Below are 19308 nucleotides of genomic sequence, written 5' to 3' on the forward strand. Positions count from 1 at the left end.
GCTCCTCGCAGCGGCAGGCGGACAGCGTGATGTGAAGGGGAGGCAAGTCCTGTTGCTTCGCCGCTGCACGAGCGGGGTGGCGATGTGGCACGGTTTGCCCCGCGGGAGGCCAGGGTATGGCAGGGAGGGTGACAATTGTAGGGGGTGGGTAGGGGGTGGAGGGCGGTTTGGTCCTAGCCGAGGAAACAGACTGGTCCCACCTYGAACCCGAATCTCTGGTTGGGCTCGCCAAAGTCCGTGACGCGCACGTCCAGCAGCGGGAGCTGCTCCATGCGGGGCGTGCTCACCTCTAGCACCGTCTGGCTGGAGCCCTTCCGTGCCTGCGGCCAGAAGGGGACAGGTAGAGGGCGGGTCAGGACCTGGAGGGCTCTCCCTCACGCAGAGCCATCCCTTTGTCTTTCTGCCCTGCTCTTAACCCAGTCACAACCCACTGCCCTCTTCTGGGGTACTGCTGTCCACCCCTTCCTCCCTGAACCCCAACATTTTGCTCCATCATCATCTGCAGAGCGCGGCAGCTTCTTTGCCCCGCTTCTCTGCCCCTCCATTCTGCCCTCCTAGTGCCATCTAGTGATTCCTCTGTCCTTGTTACCGCCTACGCCTTCAGCCGCCTTCTTACATCGACTTTCTGTCCTTGTCACCCATCTGTCCTTCCACTGACTTCCCYGCCGGCTGCCCCACCTGCTCCCCGTGCACCGCTCACCGCGCAGCCGTCCGTCACAGCTTTGATGTAGGGGCTGGTGTCATAGCTGAGCTCCTCCTCGTTGGCAGCCAGGAAGCGGAGGGCGTGCTGGTGGTCCCCGGCAGCGGTGCTGTGCCAGGCCACCGAGCGGTGGCAGTGGTACGTAAAGTTCTGGCGCGCAGAGACGCTGAGGAGCCGTAGGAAGGTCAGCTGCACCACGCCAAGGGGTTGGCTGTCCGAGTCCACGTAGGAGAACTGGGGGACGCAGGAGGAGGAGAGGAGTTAACAGGGATGGAGTGGGATGAACATGTGGGTAGGAAGGAGGATCAGAGGGTTTCTGCTGGGATCAAGACCCCATGTCAAGCAAGGGGACAGGCTGAGATGGGCTGATAGGTCCAAGGCCAAGCAGAGAACATTTTGTCTTCTCCTCAGGGAGGGAGAGACCTCCAGCTCTCCAAGACAACACAGGGGAAAGTGGCTGGGGACACATGGAAGCAACGGGGAGGCTGAAACCCTGACTCTGGGTGGCTGGAGAAGGCAGAGGGACCTGGCGGGGGTCTGTGTGGATCTCCACACAGGCTGTGGGTTCCTTGGACACCCCTTGGGATAGAGAACATGCGTAGGAGCTCCCATACGTCCCCGGCACCCTCACCTTGCTTCCCTCCCGGAACTGACTGAACCACTGCCGGGGTGTCTCCTTCTCCCATGTGGACATCTTCACCTGCAAGACGAGAGACAGCGATGAGCGACCGAGCGGCCGCCTCGCACCACGTAGAGCTGGGGTAGGTCCCCGCCATGAACCCCCTGCCCTTCCCTCACCTCCTGCATCTCTTTGCTGGGAAAGACGCAGGTCTCCCCGCCCGCGGTGAAGTTGCAGTAAACCTTGAAGGAGTCTCGGGCGCAGCCCTGGTTGGGGTCGATCCAGTACTCTCCTGCACCGGGAGGAGAAGGGTCAGCGCACTGGGTAGCGCTGCTGAGCTGAGCGCACGCCGCCGCATCTCACCCCGCTCCCCTCACCGTCTGGAAGGCCTGGGTGGCTGAGCTGCAGGTCCTGGCAGGTGCGGGCAGGATTGTCCTGGGTGCCCATGGGGCGCCGCAGCCCCTCAATCTCCTGCTTGAGGGAGTTGAGGGAGCCGAAGATCTCCTCCATGCCGTCCGCGTAGTCGCGAGCCGCCTCATCGGCGGCCGCCCGCTCTCCGTCTTCGCCCTCCTCCTCCTCCAAGAGTTTGCTGCCGTCGATGGAGCGTTTGCTCTTCTTGGGCAGCTGGATGGGCAGGGGCTGGATCACCTCTCCTGGGGGGCCCTGCAGGAGATACGGCGCCGTCCTGAGCACGGGGGGCTCTGGAGCCCCCACCCCAGGGCAATGGACCCTCCTGCTCTCAGGCCTTCCAAAACCGGGATATCCTTCCGTGTCTGTGCCTGGATGGTCTTCCTATGTCCTCCCCATCATCACCTCTGCAGCGGGAGGCAGCTTAGAGCCACTCACCGGGTGTCCGGGGGGTCCCGGAGGGCCACGTTCACCTTTGGGTCCCGCTTGGCCCTATAGGAAACAGACACAAAGGTCAATCTTGGAGAGGGGACGAACGTGGCGGGAGAGCTGGGGGACGCCGGCTCAGCCCTTACCATGGCTCCCTTGGCACCCTTGGGACCGGCGGGGCCCTGCAAAGCAAGACGGTCTGTTAGTGAGGCTCAGCAGCGGGGGCTGCCGCCCGCAGTGGGTGCCAGGTGGGCAACGGGCTGCGGGGAGAGGTTCAAGGTGAGGGGGTCACTCACTGGAAGTCCGGGAGGGCCAGAAGGGCCTATGGGTCCGGTAGCTCCGGGGATTCCCTGTATGACACGAGCAGAAGCTGGAGTTAGGAACGGGCAGCCCCATTCCCACCTCCCCAGCGCCCCCATCCCCACAGCCCCCCACAGCTGCCTCTGGTCCCCCCTGCCATGMCCCCCTSTTTTACACCCCCMCCTGCCTAGACACCCACGGCACCCCCTCAGCGTCCCACCCTTCCTCTCCCCGCCTCCGTTCCTCCCGTTCCCCAGGCCCCCCGCTCACCGTTTCTCCTTTCTGCCCCGTGGAGCCCTGGGGGCCGGGCAGACCCCGGTCTCCCTTCTCCCCCTGCTCTCCTGGCGGTCCGATCAAACCGATGAGACCAGGGTGACCCTGCGGAGACACAAGTGAAGACACGCGGGCGTGTGATGGGTGCCAGGCAATGCCAGCACTGGGTGGGCATACAGGAGCCTGCCCACTCCCCTCTGCCACGTCCCCACCCCTCACTCACCTTCTCTCCTTTGGCCCCAGTGTCACCTTTGAGGCCGGGGAGACCGGGGGGACCCTGCAGGGAGGCAAAGGAGGATAATTAGAGGTGGGGAGGATAGGGCAGGGCGTCCCACCATTGCGAGCTTCAGTGGGGGAGACGGGGGCCACACTCACCACTGGTCCTGGCGGCCCAGCCTGGCCCGTGGTGCCTGGTTTGCCTTGTTCTCCCTGTGCAGGTGGGTGGAGAGCGTGAGTCCCCGGCAGCCAGAGGAGATGCCACCACTAACCCGCGCCCGCCGGCACCAGGACGTAACCACTTACCACGGAGCCGGGCAGACCTCGGAGGCCATCGGGACCCTGCTTCCCAGCGGGTCCCTGGGGCCCCACGGGGCCGGTCTTGCCGGGAGCACCCACTATGCCTGGTTCTCCCTGTGGGCACAGAGGAACCGAGTGAGGCCAGGCCCGGAGGCGTGAAGAACTGTGACGACTGGGCCCTGGCTAGGAGCAGTGCCAACCTCCCCACTGCACCCAGGGCTTGTCACCCTGCTACGGTTGTGTCCCCTGCTGGCTTCAGCCAGGGGGTCACCTCCCTGGGACAGAGTCACTCACCTTGGCGCCCTTCTCGCCCTGACGCCCCTCAGGGCCGGGGGTGCCAGCAGGGCCCTACGGAGAGAAGCAACAGGGCAGTGAGGTGAAGGGACATGGCTGGGCAGGGGGCACAGGAGGGCTCGCCGGGCACTTACCCTCTTCCCCAGGGGCCCAGGAGGACCGTTCTCACCCGTCGGACCTGGAGAGCCCTAGGGAAGGAGAAAGAAAGGAGTCAAGGGAAGTGGCCTGATCCCGAAACCAGGGCGGAGAGGAACCGGAAGAGTTGGATCCAGGGGGGAGAACGCAGAGGGGTGGGGGGATCCCTGAGCTACGCCGGGCTGTTGGGGAGCAGGTCCATCGACCTCCAGGAGGAGGCCGGATATGGATTAGGCTCCGCTCTTCCCAATGCTCCCCGAGCAGTAGGGTAGATCCAGTCTGGACCTTGGACAGGGGGAGCTGATCTCAACATCCCTGGGGACCTTCCCCATCTGAAGTGTCAGCTGCCCACCCAGCAGGGCACTCACCGGCTCACCGGGCTCGCCGTCCTCCCCGCGCTCACCCTTGGCGCCGTCTTGACCCTGTTGGGAAGAGCCGAAGTCAGCAGGAGGCCCCACAGAGTCCTGAATCCCAACCCCGAACCCCAGGCTGCAGGAACCCCCCTGCAGAATTCCAGGCTAACGGAGCAGCCCAGAGGGGTGGGACGTGGGACTCACCCTGGGACCCATTTCACCTGGGGGTCCTGGATCGCCTGGAAAACCAACGGGACCCTGAAAGAGAGAGACATGAGYGTGAAGAGACCCCGGTGCCCAGGCTCTGACCACCCTCATCCCAGAGTCCTCCCACTTCCCACCTTCCATGAACAAACCCCATGTCCCCTGCGTCGCCCCGGGGGGCTGCGGCACTCACGGGGTTGCCCTTGGGCCCGTCGTCGCCAGGTGGTCCCTTCCCTCCAGGTGGTCCGGCCACTCCGGCGGCTCCAGCTTCTCCCTTCTCCCCTCGCTCTCCTCGCGGGCCCTGCCAGCCCAAAGAAGGGGGTCAGGGCACAGTCGGGGTGTCTCCATGTGGGGCTGGGGGCAGATTGGGACGGGGGGTGTGTCTGCCGTCACTCACCTTGACTCCTGGCTCCCCCTGGATACCCGGGGTCCCCGATTCACCAGGCTCCCCCTGAAATGGGAAGAGAGAGAGGTCAACCCCGCCATGCCGCCCTGTCCGTCCCCTGGTCCAAGCCCTCCAGAACAGCCCCTCGCTACGGAGACTGCGTCACTGCCCCGAGGTCTCCCGCCACCTCCGCTCCCCACCGGGGCAGCTCCTGTCCTGCCCGCGCTGCCAGGGACCTACCTTCTCGCCAGGAGGCCCCAGATTGCCAATACCTCCAGGAGGTCCTTGGGGTCCCTGCAAGGTGGCAAGAGCAGAGCTTGGCACCCCAGTGCCCCACACGGCAATGGGCACGGGGGGAAAGATGGGTGCCTTACGTCTGCTCCGGAGGGTCCAGCTGGGCCACGCGGGCCGGGAGGTCCAGGGGGGCCCTGTGGAGAGAAGGTGCTCAGGGAGGTGCACCCAGGGGGCACAGGAATGCAGCGGCGGGGGGCAGCGTCACTTACCATGGGACCCACGTCACCCGTCTCACCCTTCTCACCAGCCGGTCCTGGTAATCCCTAAGACGAGAGAGTGTGTGTGAACGTTGAACATGGGGGCACCGCTGGCATCGGGGCAGGGGGACAGACGGAGGAGGGCACAGACAGCGACGCGGGCTTAGACCAGCGGGGAGCTGGATGGCCCCAGTGCGTCCGACCACGTCTGGATCCAACGGGTGGGAGATGCCATCAAGCGATGTCGTAGGGGCAGACGGGGTACGTGGGGGGCACTCCCAATGGTCACGTCACCCACACACGCAATTGGGGACAGGCAGGACAGGGTGGGTGACACTCAGGACCCCGCTCGCCAAAGCCAGGCCGGGAGGGGAGTTGGGGCAGGGCGGATCTGCCCTGCTCACCTGCAGCCCGATGGGGCCGGGGGGCCCGTTGAAGCCCCGCGTCCCCTCGTCGCCCTTGGCTCCAAAGTGCCCCTGGGGACCGCGGGCACCCGGCTCCCCGTCGGCGCCCTGCGAGGGAGGAAGGAGCGTCAGGACAAGGCGTTGCCCACGGCGTTCCGTGAGCCAAGAGGGAACGGCTACCCCYCCATGAAGGCCGTCCTCGTTTGGTGCCACCCTCCCCAACTGCCCTGCTCCCAGGGGCGACGGCCCCCATCCCGCGTTGTGTCCCCAGCCCTGCCACCTCCCCACACTGAGTGACCCCGTGCGGGGGGGACGGCAGGCGGAGTCCCTCCCTGCCGGGTACTTACGGCCGCTCCGGGCTGCCCCACTGGCCCGATGGGCCCTGGAGGACCGGGAGGACCCTGCGAGGAAGAGGAGGAGTGAGCAAGGCTGGGGTGACCCGGGTGGAGGGGACAACGGGGGAGCGAGCGCGGCCGCCGGTCCCACTCACGTGCTCGCCCTTGTTGCCCTTGCTGCCCTTCTGGCCCGGCTCGCCCACCTCGCCCTGCGGGGAGAAGCGGGGGGTTAAGTACGGCTGGTACGAGGGGCGGCGGGACAGGGCCAGCGGCGCCAGGGCCTCACCTTGTCACCGTCCTCCCCAGGGCCGCCGGGGGGGCCGGCGGGGCCGGGGAGCCCCACGGGGCCCTGGACGCCGTCGCGGCCAGCAGGGCCCATGGGGCCTTTCTCGCCCTGCAGGGAGAGGGAGAGGGTTGGCGAGGGACGCAGGGGAGCATCCGCCTCCTGTTGCGGTCCTGGGCGGGCCGAGGACCCGGCCGTCCTGGCACCCACCACCCTCCCGCTCCCGTCCCCCCCACCCAGCACATCCCCTCCCAGCTACTCACWGGAACTCCTTTCTCTCCGGCAGGGCCCGGCGGCCCTTGCGGGCCCGGTCGCCCGGGGGGCCCCACAGGGCCACCTTGCCCGGGGCCACCTCTCTCTCCAGGGGAGCCCTGGGGGCGGGAGAGGGAGGATTAACCAAGGGGGATGGCGGAGTCACCGCAAGGGAGCACGCAGAGGGGGGCACTTACTGCGGGTCCCGGGGGGCCGGCCGGTCCTTCGTTGCCCTTCAGCCCTGGGCCGCCCTGCGGGAAGGGGAGAGGAGCGGGGGGGTCAGCGCCATGGAGGGTGCTGGGGGGGCTGATGGAGGTGGGGGGTTTCACTCACCGGGGTGCCGGGCAGGCCCCGCTCGCCGGGGAATCCCCGCAGGCCGGCGGGACCGTCCTTCCCGGGGGAGCCGATGGGCCCGGGGTCTCCCTAAGGCACAGGGAGGCAGAGGGTGAGATGGGGGGTGACCCCACAGCCCGAGCCCCACATTCATTCGTCTGGGGAGTGACTGCACCGCCCCAAGCCACCCCAGCCGCCCGCCCACCTCCTCACCTTGGTGCCCTCCTTGCCGGACGGTCCTGGCAGCCCCTGTTCTCCTGGGGGGCCAGGGGGGCCCGGGTGGCCTCTCTCCCCCATGGGGCCGGATTCACCAGCAGGTCCCTGGCGTACGAGATCAGAGAGAATCAGCACAACTGCCCGGGAACGCGGGCACCGGCCCAGCCCAGCAGAGCCCCCGACTCACCTGAGGTCCCACCACCCCTGGCGGACCCGGGGGGCCGGTCTTGCCTTGGAAACCCTGCGAGAGAGGAGAGAAGGGGGGCTCAGGACCCAGAGTAAGAGAGGGGGATCCCGTGTGCGGGAGCAACAAGTACCCAAGGATGAATGGGAGGGAGCGGAAGGAGGACACTCGTGTGTTTCGGGAGCAAACAGGGCACAGGATGGAGAGGACGGGAGAGCCCCTTGAGGGAAAGGGACCGCACAAGCATCGAGAGTGATAACTGGTTGTGTTGGGACACTTACGACTTCTCCTCGCTGCCCGGGGTGCCCGGGGAGCCCGTCCTTGCCGGGGGGACCCTGGAGGGAGAGGAGCACAAGTTGAGCAGCGCTGGAAGCACCCCGTGCATGGGGACAGACGGGGGACTCCGCTACTTACAGGGGGCCCTTTGGGGCCCGGGAAGCCGTTGGGCCCCTGCGGTCCTGGCAGCCCCTAGAAGGGAGAAGAGCAGGGCGGTTAGGGCAGGACGGGTGTCCCGGGGGGCACTCGCATCCTTCCGGGCAGCGCTGATTTGCTTGGAGCTCGTTAGCAGGGCAGGGCACCCGGCCCGAAACAGGCACCAAGCCGCTCGCGCTAGGGGTGGCCCACGGTGACGTGGCTGCGCACTGTGCCCGTGCCAGGCGGCCGCGGCCCGCGAGCGGACACTTACCCGCTCGCCTGGCGGGCCGTGGGGGCCGTCGCTGCCAGACGTGCCCTGTGGCAGCGAGGGAAGAGAGAGGGGAGAGGTTAGGGGCGCGGCGAGGGCTGGTGGGCGCCCTGCGCGCGTGGAAGGGAGCGCCCGAACGCCCGCGTGCGCCGGCTCTCCCCATCGCCACCACACCGACCTTGGCRCCTGACTTTCCGGTGGCTCCTCGTGGCCCGCGCTGGCCCCTGGGACCCTGAGGACGGAGACAGAGGTGGGTCAGGGGGTGCCCATGAGGCCCCCTGTCCCAGGAGGGTGCTGGGACCCCCGTCGCCGACAAGGGCCCCGCCGTGGAGCTTGGGGCTGCGGGAAGGGACCGAGCCCCCGGGCTCACGCCGCACTCACCGTGGGACCACGCTCGCCTCTGGGCCCCGACTTGCCCGACAGACCCTGAAGGGGACAACAGTTAGATACGCAGCGGGGTGACAGCCCAGGGACCTGCCCTGGGGACAGTGACCGCGCCGCTGCGGGGACCCCGGCAGGGCACAGGCACTCACCCGAGCGCCCTTCTCGCCGTTGCTGCCCGGGAATCCGGGGAAGCCCTGCGAGCCCTGCGGACCGAGAGCAAGGGGATGAGCGGCGCCTGGGGCTGGGCGGGCAGGGCCGCCCCGCCGAGCGCCACACTCACCTTGGGGCCCTGGCGTCCGGGGTATCCGGGCAGGCCCGGGACTCCCAGTTTCCCCTGTGAAGAGCAGAGATGTGGAATTATGGGGTGCAAGCTTCTCCCACTCTTGGCACCCCGTGTCCCCCCATAACCACTGTCCCTCTCACCTTCTCCCCGACCAGCCCGATGGGACCCGGGTCTCCGGTGGGGCCCGTCCGCCCTTTGGGACCCTCGGGCCCGTCCTCTCCGCGGGAGCCCGGCACGCCGATCTCGCCCTGCGGGAGCAGCCGGTCGGCGCGGCCTCGCCGGCACGGCGGCCTCGGCGGAGGCCGGGCCCCACGCGCGGCCGCCTTCACTCACCCGGTCTCCTTTGACGCCCATGTCCCCCTTGAAGCCGGGGAAACCTTCTTCGCCCTGCGGCAGGGAGGGAGAGGCTGCTACGGGCGCCCCGGGGACGGCGGGACCCGCCGGTGCGGGGCGCGCGGCAGCACACCTACCTTCTCCCCCTTGTGGCCTTTGAGCCCCCGAATGCCGTCCACGCCCTGCGGAAAGCGGCCGGCGAGTTAGGGGCGTCCCCCTGGCTCGAGGGGGCACCTGCAGCCCCCCCATCTTGGCGCCCCATGGGGGCACTGTTGGGTACCCGGCGCCCCTCGTTGCCCTCGGCCAGCGCTCACCTTGACTCCGCGGGGGCCCGGGTAGCCGATGGGGCCTTGGGGACCCGACGGGCCCTGTAGGGGACAGAGGGGTTTGGAGGCAGCGCCAGGGGCCGTTGGCGGGTTCGGACCCCGCGGGGTCGGGGCTGCATCCTGCACCCCCTGCGCCCCCGGCGCTCGGTCCYTTACCTGGTTGCCTTTGGTGCCGGGGGGTCCCTCCTTCCCGGGGTGACCCTGGTGAGACAAGAGCGGATGAGCGGCCTTGAAAGAGGACACGGGGGCGCGAGGACGGCGCGGTGGGAGCCCATGTCCCTGAGCCGTCCCCTCGCTGAGCGGGGCATCGTGGGGACAGCGGTGGCAACCGCCCGGTCGCGTGGCGTCGTCACAGGGCAGACGGACAGGACACGGTCACCGGGAAGGAGGTGGCACTTCCCGGCGCCCAGGGCCACCTCCCGGCACGTGCCACCGCCAGGGGCCATCACCTGGGCGCCCGGCGGGGACCGGGTACTCACCGGCGGCCCGTCGGAGCCGGGCATGCCCGGCAGGCCGGGCTTCCCTTGGGGGCCCTACGGGGAGAGAAGCCGGGGTCAGCGGCGGCGGTGCCGGCCGCGCGCCACACTCTCCCTGCCCCGGCGCGTGCTCCCATGCTCACCTTCTCACCGGGAGGTCCCGTAGCGCCCTGCGGGCCCGGCAGCCCCTGCAAAGCAGACGCAGCATGAGGGGGGCGCCCGGGGCGCTGGGCCGTGCTGGGGACRCGGGCCGCCCCGCGGGGCTGCTCACCTGGGTGCCCGGCGTCCCCTGCTGCCCGGGGGGGCCCGGCTCTCCTTGGGGCCCCTGTCACAGGGAGAGGTGACAAATGAGAGCTGCGTGGCCACCGGGTTGGGGGCCACCAGTGTCCCCAGTGGCTACCACGGGCAAGGGGGCCGCGGGGACGCTCGCAGCCGCCCCGACTCACCAGGTTGCCCTTGGGCCCGATGGGACCGTCCATGCCGCGAACGCCCTGCGGAGGAGACGCGCGCTGAGGCCGGGGCCGGCGGCGCCTTTGGGGACACGTCTGGGGACACGTTTGGGGACACGGCGGGGACGGCAGCGGGCTCAGGCACTTACCGGAGGGCCGGGGATGCCCGGGGGGCCTTTGGGGCCCAGCAAGCCTCGGGGGCCCTGTGGGGGCAGATGGGGTGTTAGAGGGGTAGGGGACCCCCCCAGGGTCCCCTTGTGGAGTCTCAGTGCCCAGCRCTGGCACCGGGACGTCACCGCCCGGCACTGGGACATAACCGTCCTGTGCCCCCTGCCCCGTACCGCTTCTCCGGGCAGTCCTCGGGGTCCCACGTCGCCGTCGTCGCCCTGCGGAGGCCCAAGCAGCGCCCCAGGGCGGTGAGCCCCGAACGGGGGCCCCGTCCTGCCCCCCCCCACTGCCCCCCAGCCACTCACCCTCTCGCCGTCCTCGCCGGGGGGGCCGGGCAGGCCCTGCGAGCCGGTGTCCCCCTGCGAGGAGACGAGCCCCGTGTCACCCCGCGGGCGCGGGGGGGTGGGAACGGGCGCCCCGGCTCGGCGCCGGCACGCGGGGCGCGCCAGGTAGCAGGGGCCTTGAGCGACAAGCGGCGCCGGGCGGGCGTCAATGCGCGCAGTGTGTGTGTGTGGCGGCGGCGCATGAATGGGCGCTCTGTGCGCCGGGCGGCCGGGCGCGACCGCGGCCCGCGGCGCCGGCGCCCGTGTTTGCTCAGGGCGGGGAGCCGGGGGCGCTCGGGACGGGACGGGGCCGCCGCGCGCGYGGGCAGGGGGATGCGCGGAGGGCTCCTGATGTGCCCTCCGTATAGGGATGTGCATAGGGGTCCGTCGGGGGTCCCCGTGTCCTCTGTATAGGGGCATGGGGACACGCAGAGGGGTCCATCAGGGTGTCCCTGCACCCTAGGTATAGGGATGTGTATAGGGGTCCGTCGGGGGTCCCCGTGTCCTCTGTATAGGGGCATGGGGACAGGCGGAGGGGTCCATCGGGGTGTCCCTGCACCCTATGCGTAGGGATGTGTATAGGGGTCCGTCGGGGGTCCCCGTGTCCTCTGTATAGGGGCATGGGGACAGGCGGAGGGGTCCATCGGGGTGTCCCCGTGCCCTCTGTATAGGGATGTGCATAGGGGTCCGTCAGAGTCCCCGTGTCCTCTACATAGGGGCATAGGGACATGCAGAGGGGTCCATCGGGGTGTCCCCGTGCCCTACATATAGGGATGTGCATAGGGGTCCATGGGGGTGTCCCCATGCCCTCCATAAAGGGGCATAGGGACACGCAGAGGGGTCTATCAGGGTGTCCCTGTGCCCTACATATAGGGATGTGCATAGGGGTCCATCGGGAGTCCCCATGTCCTCTGTACTGGGGCACAGGGAAACACATAGGGGTCCATCGGGGTGTCCCTGCACCCTGTGTATAGGGACACACATAGGGGTCCATGGGGGTGTCCCTATGCCCTCAATAAAGGGGCATAGGGACACACAGAGGGGTCCATGAGGGTGTCCCCATGCCCTCTGTATAGGGATGTGCATAGGGGTCCATGGGGGTGTCCCCGTGTCCTCCCTATAGGACACGCCTTGGGATCCATCAGAGTGCCCCCGCACCCTCCATATAGGGACATAAGGACAAACATGGGGTCCATCGGGGTGTCCTCCATGTAGGGACATAAAGACATGTATAGGTCCATTGGGGTGTCCCCGTGTCCTCTAATCAGGGTCATAGGGGACCATCGGGGTGTCCCCACGCCCTCCGTCCCATCCCACCGCCCCCGCGGCCACTCACCCGGTGCCCTTTGTCTCCCGGGAGCCCCGGCAGCCCGTCGAAGCCGCGGTCACCCTGGGGAGCGGCAGGAGGAGCGCGTCAGGTCCCCGAGGTGCCCGACGGGGCCCTGTGGGCTCGCATCCCGCTCCGGGAATGTCCCGCGTCCCGATCCCGCGGCTCCGTCGCTGCCGTTACCTTAATGCCGGGATCCCCGGGCATGCCGCGGGCGCCGTCAGCGCCCGGCCGACCCTGCGGGACACAGGGCGGGTGAGAGGGGGCTCCAGGTCACCCCGTGCCCCAATTCCCATCCCGTCCCATCCAACTCACCCTCCGGCCGGGCTTTCCTGGCGGTCCGGTCAGGCCCTGGGGGCCTCGGGGACCCTGCGGAGAGGGAAGACAAGGGCTGGAAAGGCTCCTATAAGGGGAGGGGTCTGCGCTGCCACCACCCTTGGGGTTGGGGGGCATGAGACCCCCCTGGGATTCAGGGATTGGATGTGGGAGGTGGGAAGGACCGGACTTGGATACCTGGGGACCAAAGTCGCCGGATTCTCCCTTCATGCCGGTGCTTCCAGGCTGCCCCTGTGGACCAAGCGCGGGGAAAGGGGGACAGTTACGTGGGGCTGGGGTCCCATCCGCCCCACATCCACATGGGGGGCCCCACCTCCCAGCCCGAATCCCGGGCKGCCCCCTCTCCTCGTCCCCACACGTCACCGTACCCACCATGGGGCCAGGCCGGCCGGTGTAGCCCATGGGTCCCGGCGGGCCGCGGAGGGCCAGCTGCGGGGAGAAGCGAAAACGGGGGGTTATTTCTCAGCAGGGAAACCCCCCCGACGTGGTGGACAAGGCAACACCGCGTCGGGGTGTCCGTCACCCGCGGCGGCTGTTGGTGCCGGCTGCGGCAGGTCCACGGTCCCGGTTACAACCACGTAGGGGTGAAGAAGGGCTTGCGGAGACCGCGTGGGGTTGAGGGAAGGGGACGTGGGTGATGGATCCGTGGGGACAACGGGGTCCCGGAGCGGAGGGCCGCGCACTCACCCGCGCTTGCTGCAGGATGGCTTGAGCCTGGGCCTCCTGCGCCGCCACCACGGGGCCCTTGTCCCCGCCGCTGCTCCCGAAGCGGAACTGCGGCACACGGGGGGCGGCGTCGGCGACGCGCCGGGGACACGGGGGTCCCCGCCGCCCCGCGGGGAGACGCCGTCCCCCGGTCACACTCACCGGCAGCATCATGGAGGTGCCGGGCGGGCCGGGCGTCCCGTCGGAGCCGGGAAGGCCGGCGCGGCCGGGGGGTCCCTGTTGGGAAGAGGGTCAGCGGGGAATGCCGTGGGCATGGAGCCGGGGCAAGGGCGGCTCCGCTGGCGCTCACCCGCTCGCCGGGCTCTCCGGGGGCTCCCGGTGGTCCCTGCGTCCCCGGCGGTCCCGACATTCCCTGGAGCGAGCGGGGACGCGGCGTGAGGGCGGCACCGGTGCCACCACGCAGCGGTGCCRCCACCCGCGCCCGCCTCTTACCGCGGGGCCTTCGGGGCCGGGGGGCCCCTCCACCAACATGCCCTGTGGGAGCGGAGAGTGGCGCTGAGGGTGTCACCGAGACGGGTGACACGGCGGGTCCCGGGGGGCCGCGGGGACGCACGTACCGGTTCGACGACGGCCGGCTCGCCCTTCTCGCCCTTGTAGCCCCTGGCGCCGCGCGCGGCCTGCGGGTAGCAGACATGTAACGGCAAAGAGGGGCCGGTGAGCGCGGGGCACACGGGGGGACACGGGGGGACACGGGGGACACGGCACGGGGACAGCCCCTGCACATGAGCGACAGCCTGGCCCCGCTACGGCCGCTGGGGATAGGGAGAAATCCTTCCCCCTTCCCCAAAGGAGAGGGAGAAGGGATTTGGGAAGGGGTTTGGAAAACAGGGAAGAGATTCGGGAGAGGGGGAAGAGATTTGGGAAAGGGGGAAGAGATTCAGGAAAGAGGGAAGAGATTCAAGGAAGAGGGAGGAGATTTGGGAAAGGGGAAAGAGATTGAAGAAAGAGGGAAGAGATTTGGGAAAGGAGGAAGAGATTTGGGAAGGGATTTGGCAAACAGGGAAGAGATTTGGGAAAGGGGGAAGAGATTTGGGAAAGGGGGAAGAGATTTGGGAAAGGGGGAAGAGATTCAAGGAAGAGGGAAGAGATTTGGGTAAGAGGAAAGATTCAGGAAAGGGGGAAGAGATTTGGGAAGGAGGGGAAGGGATTCGGAAAACAGGGAAGAGATTTGGGAAAGGGAAAAGATTCAGGAAAGGAGGAAGAGATTTGGGAAAGGGGGAAGAGATTCAAAGAAGAGGGAAGAGATTTGGGAAAGGGGAAAGATTCAGGAAAGGGGGAAGAGATTTGGGAAGGGATTTGGAAAACAGGAAAGAGATTTGGGAAGGGGGAAGAGATTCGGGAAAGGAGGAAGAAGTTCAGGAAAATGGGAAGAGATTTGGGAAGAAGGGAAGCAATTCGGGAAAGAAAGAAGGGATTTGGGAAAGGGGAAAGAGATTTGGGAAAAGGGAAAGAGATTTGGGAAAGGGGAAAGATTTGGGAAGGGGGGTAGTGACTTGGGAAAGGGGATAGTGACTTGGGAAGTGCCGTCAGCTCCGATCCCGGCTCCACGGAGACGCCAGCGTGGCGCTGAGGACGCCAGCGCGCCATGCTGGGGCTGCGGCGAGGCCGGGGACGGTGACGTCACGCGCGGCCGGGGTGACGTCACGCCGCGCTCCGGGGCCGCGACACAACGGGACACGCCGGGAGCAGCCAGCGCGCGGTGACGGACACAGCAGGACACGGCGGGAGACGTGACGGACACACGAGGACGGACGGACGGAGGAGGCGCCGAGGACGCCCGTGCCGACACTTACGCCTGCGCTCGGCCGCGTCTCCGCGGAGAGCGCGGGGCCCAGCTCCGGCGGCTCCGCGCCCTCGCCATAGTCCGTATAGACGTACTCGTACTCGGGGCCGCCCCCGGGGACCGCGTTGGCGGCCCCTTCCTCCTCCTCCTCCTCCTCCTGCTGCTGCTGCGGCCCCGGGGAGCCGGTGGCCTCGGGCGCCGGCTCGCGCCAGGGCGCCGGCGCCGGGCTGTAATCCGGGTACTTGCCGCCCGCCCAGGGCTCCTCCGTGCCGGGGGGCCCCCCGTCCTGGCGTTGGGATACGGGGTGCGAAACGGCGGTCACGGCCCCGCGGGACGCACACGCGGACAGACGGACAAGCGAAGCGGTGACGGAGACGCACACACAGCGGGTACCGCGGCGGGATCCAGCCCGGATCCAGCCCGGATCCGGCGGGATTGGGAGCTGCTTGGGAAGGCCTCTCGCTCATGGGATGGGGCCATTCGAGGTGGGGGAATAAAGGGAGGAGGGCGCGATCCGGAAAAACCGGTGCCCGGTGGCGGCTTCCCATCGCTTCCCCTTTATTTGCCCCAGCGGGACGCGGGCGAATGGCCCCATCCGGGGGTCGGATGGACAGACGGACAGGGTGGGAAGGACTGGGATGGGGAGGGAGGCGACTCCCATCCCGGCTCCCGGCGGGTGCCGGGCGGGATCCCTGCGCCTTGCTCTACCTGCCGGTAGCTGTTGCCTCCATTCCCGGCACGGCGCGGGGCGGCGGTGCTGGCGCCCGGACCCGGCGCGGCGCCGGAGCGGCTCCCGGTGCCGGGGGAATCGCCGGGGCGCCGCCGCTCCTGGGGGGCACCGGCCTTGGGTGCGTGGGGGGGGGCGCAGGAGGAAGAGGCCGGTGACGAAGGGATGGGGGACACAAAACACAGAGGGCACCCGCGGTGAGACCCCCCCAATTGGGGTGCCCCCTGCTCAATGCCCGCCATAGCCCATTGCTCCCTATGATCCAGGGGGGTGACAAACGGTGACACTGCGACAACACAGCCGGGACGGACACACGGACACACGGACAGAGCTGCCGGGGGGGCGTTACCTGCTCTGCGTGGCCCCCCAGCACCGGCCCGGCCTCGCTATTGGTGTAGTAATAGGGGTACTCGTAGTACTCCGCGTCCTCCTCGGAGTACTGCGGGCGCCGGGAAGAAGGACAACGTCACCGCGACGCGGCCGGCTTGGGGGGGGGCGTGGGGGGGTCCGGGCGTCCCCCCGCCATCGCCCTGTCCCCAGCACCCATCCCGGGTGGCCACCCTGTGAGGACGGGGGCGTCCAGGGCCACGCGGGTCCCTGAGGACGGAGGCACCGCGCGCGCATCCCCGAGGATGAGGAGGGAGGTGCCGAGCGGCCCCAAATAGCCCCAGTTTTGGGGGGGATTTGGGGGCGTGGGGATGATGCCGTGCCCCGCGCGTCCCACCTGAGGCCGCGGCGGCTCCTGCGCCTGCGGGCGCCCGTGGGCGCCGCCGCACCGGGGCGCGTAGAGCTCGCAGTACTCGCGGGCGGCGTGCGGGTCGGCGGCGATGAGCAGCTGCTGGATGTCACCCTGCAGCTGTCACAGCGCGGGTGACCCCGGGACCGTCGCCGCGGGCCGGCCCGCGCCGCGCACCTGGAACGGCTGCTCGTCCAGCAGGCGGGCGCCCAGGAGGGTGACGCCGCGCGTGTCCACGACGGGGCGGCTCGAGCGGCGCAGCGGCCGCGTCGCCACCTGCTTGCAGTCCACCAGCAGCGTCACCGACTGCTTGGTGACGCTCAGGGCCACCCGGTGCCACCTGCGGGTGGGGGGGGACGGGGCTGGTGGCCGCGGCGGCGCCTCGGGGACACCCGGCGCCACCTCGGGGACGTGCAACCCGTGCTCTCGGGGCCGCTTTGGGGACATCCAACCCATCATCTTGGCACCAATTTGGGGACATCCAACCCGTCATCCCAGTGCCACTTTGGGGACATCCAACCCATCATCCTGGCACCAATTTGGGGGCATCCAACCCATCATCCCAATGCAATGATCCTGGCACCAATTTGGGGACATCCAACCCGTGATCCTGGCGCCACTTTGGGGACATCCAACCCATCATCCCAATGCAATGATCCTGGCACCAATTTGGGGACATCCAACCCGTCATCCTGGCGCCACTTTGGGGACATCCAACCCATCATCCCAATGCAATGATCCTGGCACCAATTTGACCATATCCATCCCATCATCGTGGCACTACATTGGGTCCAACCCATCAACCCAGTGCCACTCTGCCAACACCCAACCCATCATCCTGGTGGCACCTTGGGTCCAACCCATCATCCTGGTGCCACTCTGGCAACATCCAGCCCATCATCCTGGAGCTACATTGGGTCCAACCCATCATCCTGGTGCCTCTCTGCCAACACCCAACCCATCATCCYGGTAGCATCTTGGGTCCAACCCATGATCCCGGTGCCTCTCTAGCAACATCCAGCCCATCATCCCAGTGGCATCTTGGGTCCAACCCATCATCCTGGTGCCACTCTGGCAACACCCAACCCATCATCATGGAGCTACATTGGGTCCAACCTGTCACCCTGGTGCCACTCTAGCAACACCCAACCCATGATCCTGGTGGTATACCTTGGGCCCAACTCATCATCCTGGTGCCTCTCCGGCAACATCCAAACCATCATCCCGGTGCCTCTCTGGAAACACCCAACCCATCATCCCGGTGGCACCTTGAGTCCAACCCATCATCCCGATGCCTCTTTGTCAACACCCAACCCATGATCCCGGTGGCCCCTTGGCGACACCCGGACCCGCGTCGTGGCGGCACCCACTTGCCGTCGGCGAGGTCGACGCCACGGAAGAGCGGGTAGTCCTCGGGCGCCGGGCGGCCGTGCTGGTCGGCGTAGAGGAAGACGGGCGAGCGGCCGAGCTCGACGCCGAGCTGCTGGGTGCCGTGCCGGTCGTAGATGGAGAGCAGGAAGGCTTGGAGGCCGGCCTTGGCCTTCACCAGCGCCATGATGGAGAAATCCTCGGGGAATTTACCTGGCGGCACAGGGGGGGACCCGCCGCGTTTCGGAGAAATCCCCTTGAAGGGGGGTTTATATCCCCAGGGATCCCCCGTTTGGGATAATCCACCTCAGAGGGGGGTTTTACATCCTCAGGGACCCCCCTTCTGGATAATCCCCCCGGGAGGGGATTTAAGCCCCCAAGGACCCCCCCCAATTCCAGCCCATCTCTCTGGGAGGAGGGTTTAAACCCCCAGGATCCCCCATTCCAGATAATCCCCCTTGGAGGGGCGTTCTAGATCCCCAGGGACCCCCAATTCCACCAATTCTCCCCCTGGGAAGGGGGTTATGTCCCCAGGGACCCCCCATTCCGGATAATCCCCATTGGAGGAGGGTTTAAGCCCCCAAGGACCCCCCATTCCAGATAATCTCCCTGGGAGGAGGGTTTTATATCCCCAGGGACCCCCAATTCCACCAATTCTCCCCCTGGGAGGGGGGTTTTAGATCCCCAGGGCCCTCCCATTCCGGATAATCCCCTTGGAGGGGGGTTAAGCCCCCAGGGCCCCCCATTCCGGATGATCCCCTTGGAGGGGGTAACCCCCCGTTCCCGGTCCCGCCGGTACCCGGGAAGAGCTGCCGGGTGGGCGCGCTGAGCTGGGCGGGCCGCGCCAGGCGGAAGGCGCCGCCGGGCTCCGAGCACATCCCGAGGGCGCTGCTCACGCCGGCCGGCAGCGCCGGCAGCCCCAGCGCCTCCAGCACGTCCACGGGCGGCCCTGCGGGGACAGGGACACGGAGGGGACGCGCTGGGGACGGCCGCGCGCCCCCCGCCCCGATTGCCATGTCATTGAGGGGGTGTCGGGGGCGGCACCCCCAAACTGGCCCCATCCCTGTCCCAATCCCATCCKGGTCCCCAAATTGTTCCTGTCCCCATCCACATCCCTTTCCCTATCCCAGACCCATCCCCATCCCATCCTGGTCCACAAACTATCCCTGTTCCCATCCCTGTCCCTGTCCCCATCCTCATCCCTTTCCCATCCCATCCTCAGCTCTGTCTCCATCCCCATCCCTTTCCCTATCCCAGACTCATCCCCATCCCTGTCCCCAAACTGTTCCTGTCCCCATCTCTGTCCCTGTCCCCATGCCTTTCCCTACCCCATCCTCATCCCCGTCTCCATCCCATCCCATCCTATTCCCATCCCATCCTCATCCCTGCCCCCATCCCTTTCCCTACCCCATCCTCATCCCTGTCCCCATCCCGTCCCCGTCCCCATCCTTTTCCCTATCCCATCCCCATCCCTGTCCCCATCCCCATCCCTGTCCCTAACCCATCCCCATCTCTCTCCTGGTCCCTATCTCTCTCCCTGTCCCTGTTCCCATCTGTGTCCCCATCCCATCCCTATTCCCATCCCCATCCCTGACCCCATCCCATCCCCATCCCTTTCCCTATCCCATCCCCATCCCTGTTCCCATCCCCATCCTCATTCCTGGCCCCAACCCATCCCCATCTCCGTCCTCACCCCCATCCTGGTCCCTATCCCCATTCCCTTCCCCATCCCATTCCCACCCCCATTCCCGTCCCCATCCCCATTCC

The 19308-nt window shown here is 67.9% G+C and overlaps 1 protein-coding gene across 1 annotated transcript; it reads right to left on the minus strand.

The window, feature by feature from the left end:
- Positions 1-173: 173 nt before the first annotated feature.
- LOC112954981 (collagen alpha-2(XI) chain-like) lies at positions 174-18490 on the minus strand (the record flags this gene model as incomplete). Its single annotated transcript, XM_026048264.1, has 65 exons — positions 174-320; positions 701-934; positions 1332-1400; positions 1499-1611; positions 1697-1982; positions 2166-2219; positions 2303-2338; positions 2453-2506; positions 2727-2834; positions 2953-3006; positions 3105-3158; positions 3252-3359; positions 3540-3593; positions 3674-3727; positions 4043-4096; positions 4232-4285; positions 4425-4532; positions 4629-4682; positions 4857-4910; positions 4991-5044; positions 5120-5173; positions 5512-5619; positions 5859-5912; positions 6002-6055; positions 6133-6240; positions 6393-6500; positions 6579-6632; positions 6715-6804; positions 6928-7035; positions 7118-7171; positions 7396-7449; positions 7529-7582; positions 7800-7844; positions 7975-8028; positions 8178-8222; positions 8330-8383; positions 8461-8514; positions 8604-8711; positions 8797-8850; positions 8934-8978; positions 9111-9164; positions 9279-9323; positions 9602-9655; positions 9742-9786; positions 9870-9923; positions 10045-10089; positions 10197-10250; positions 10389-10433; positions 10521-10574; positions 11875-11928; positions 12049-12102; positions 12181-12234; positions 12379-12432; positions 12574-12630; positions 12889-12975; positions 13069-13143; positions 13217-13279; positions 13360-13401; positions 13485-13544; positions 14721-14996; positions 15787-15876; positions 16162-16287; positions 16351-16513; positions 17544-17754; positions 18341-18490. Coding segments are annotated over 65 exons (5228 nt in total), but the record flags the coding sequence as incomplete, so codon positions are not given.
- Between the last annotated feature and the right edge of the window lie 818 nt (positions 18491-19308).

This window comes from Nothoprocta perdicaria, unplaced genomic scaffold, assembly GCF_003342845.1.
Source record: "Nothoprocta perdicaria isolate Ctin4 unplaced genomic scaffold, notPer1 scaffold_524, whole genome shotgun sequence".
NCBI classification, from domain to species: Eukaryota; Metazoa; Chordata; class Aves; order Tinamiformes; family Tinamidae; genus Nothoprocta; species Nothoprocta perdicaria.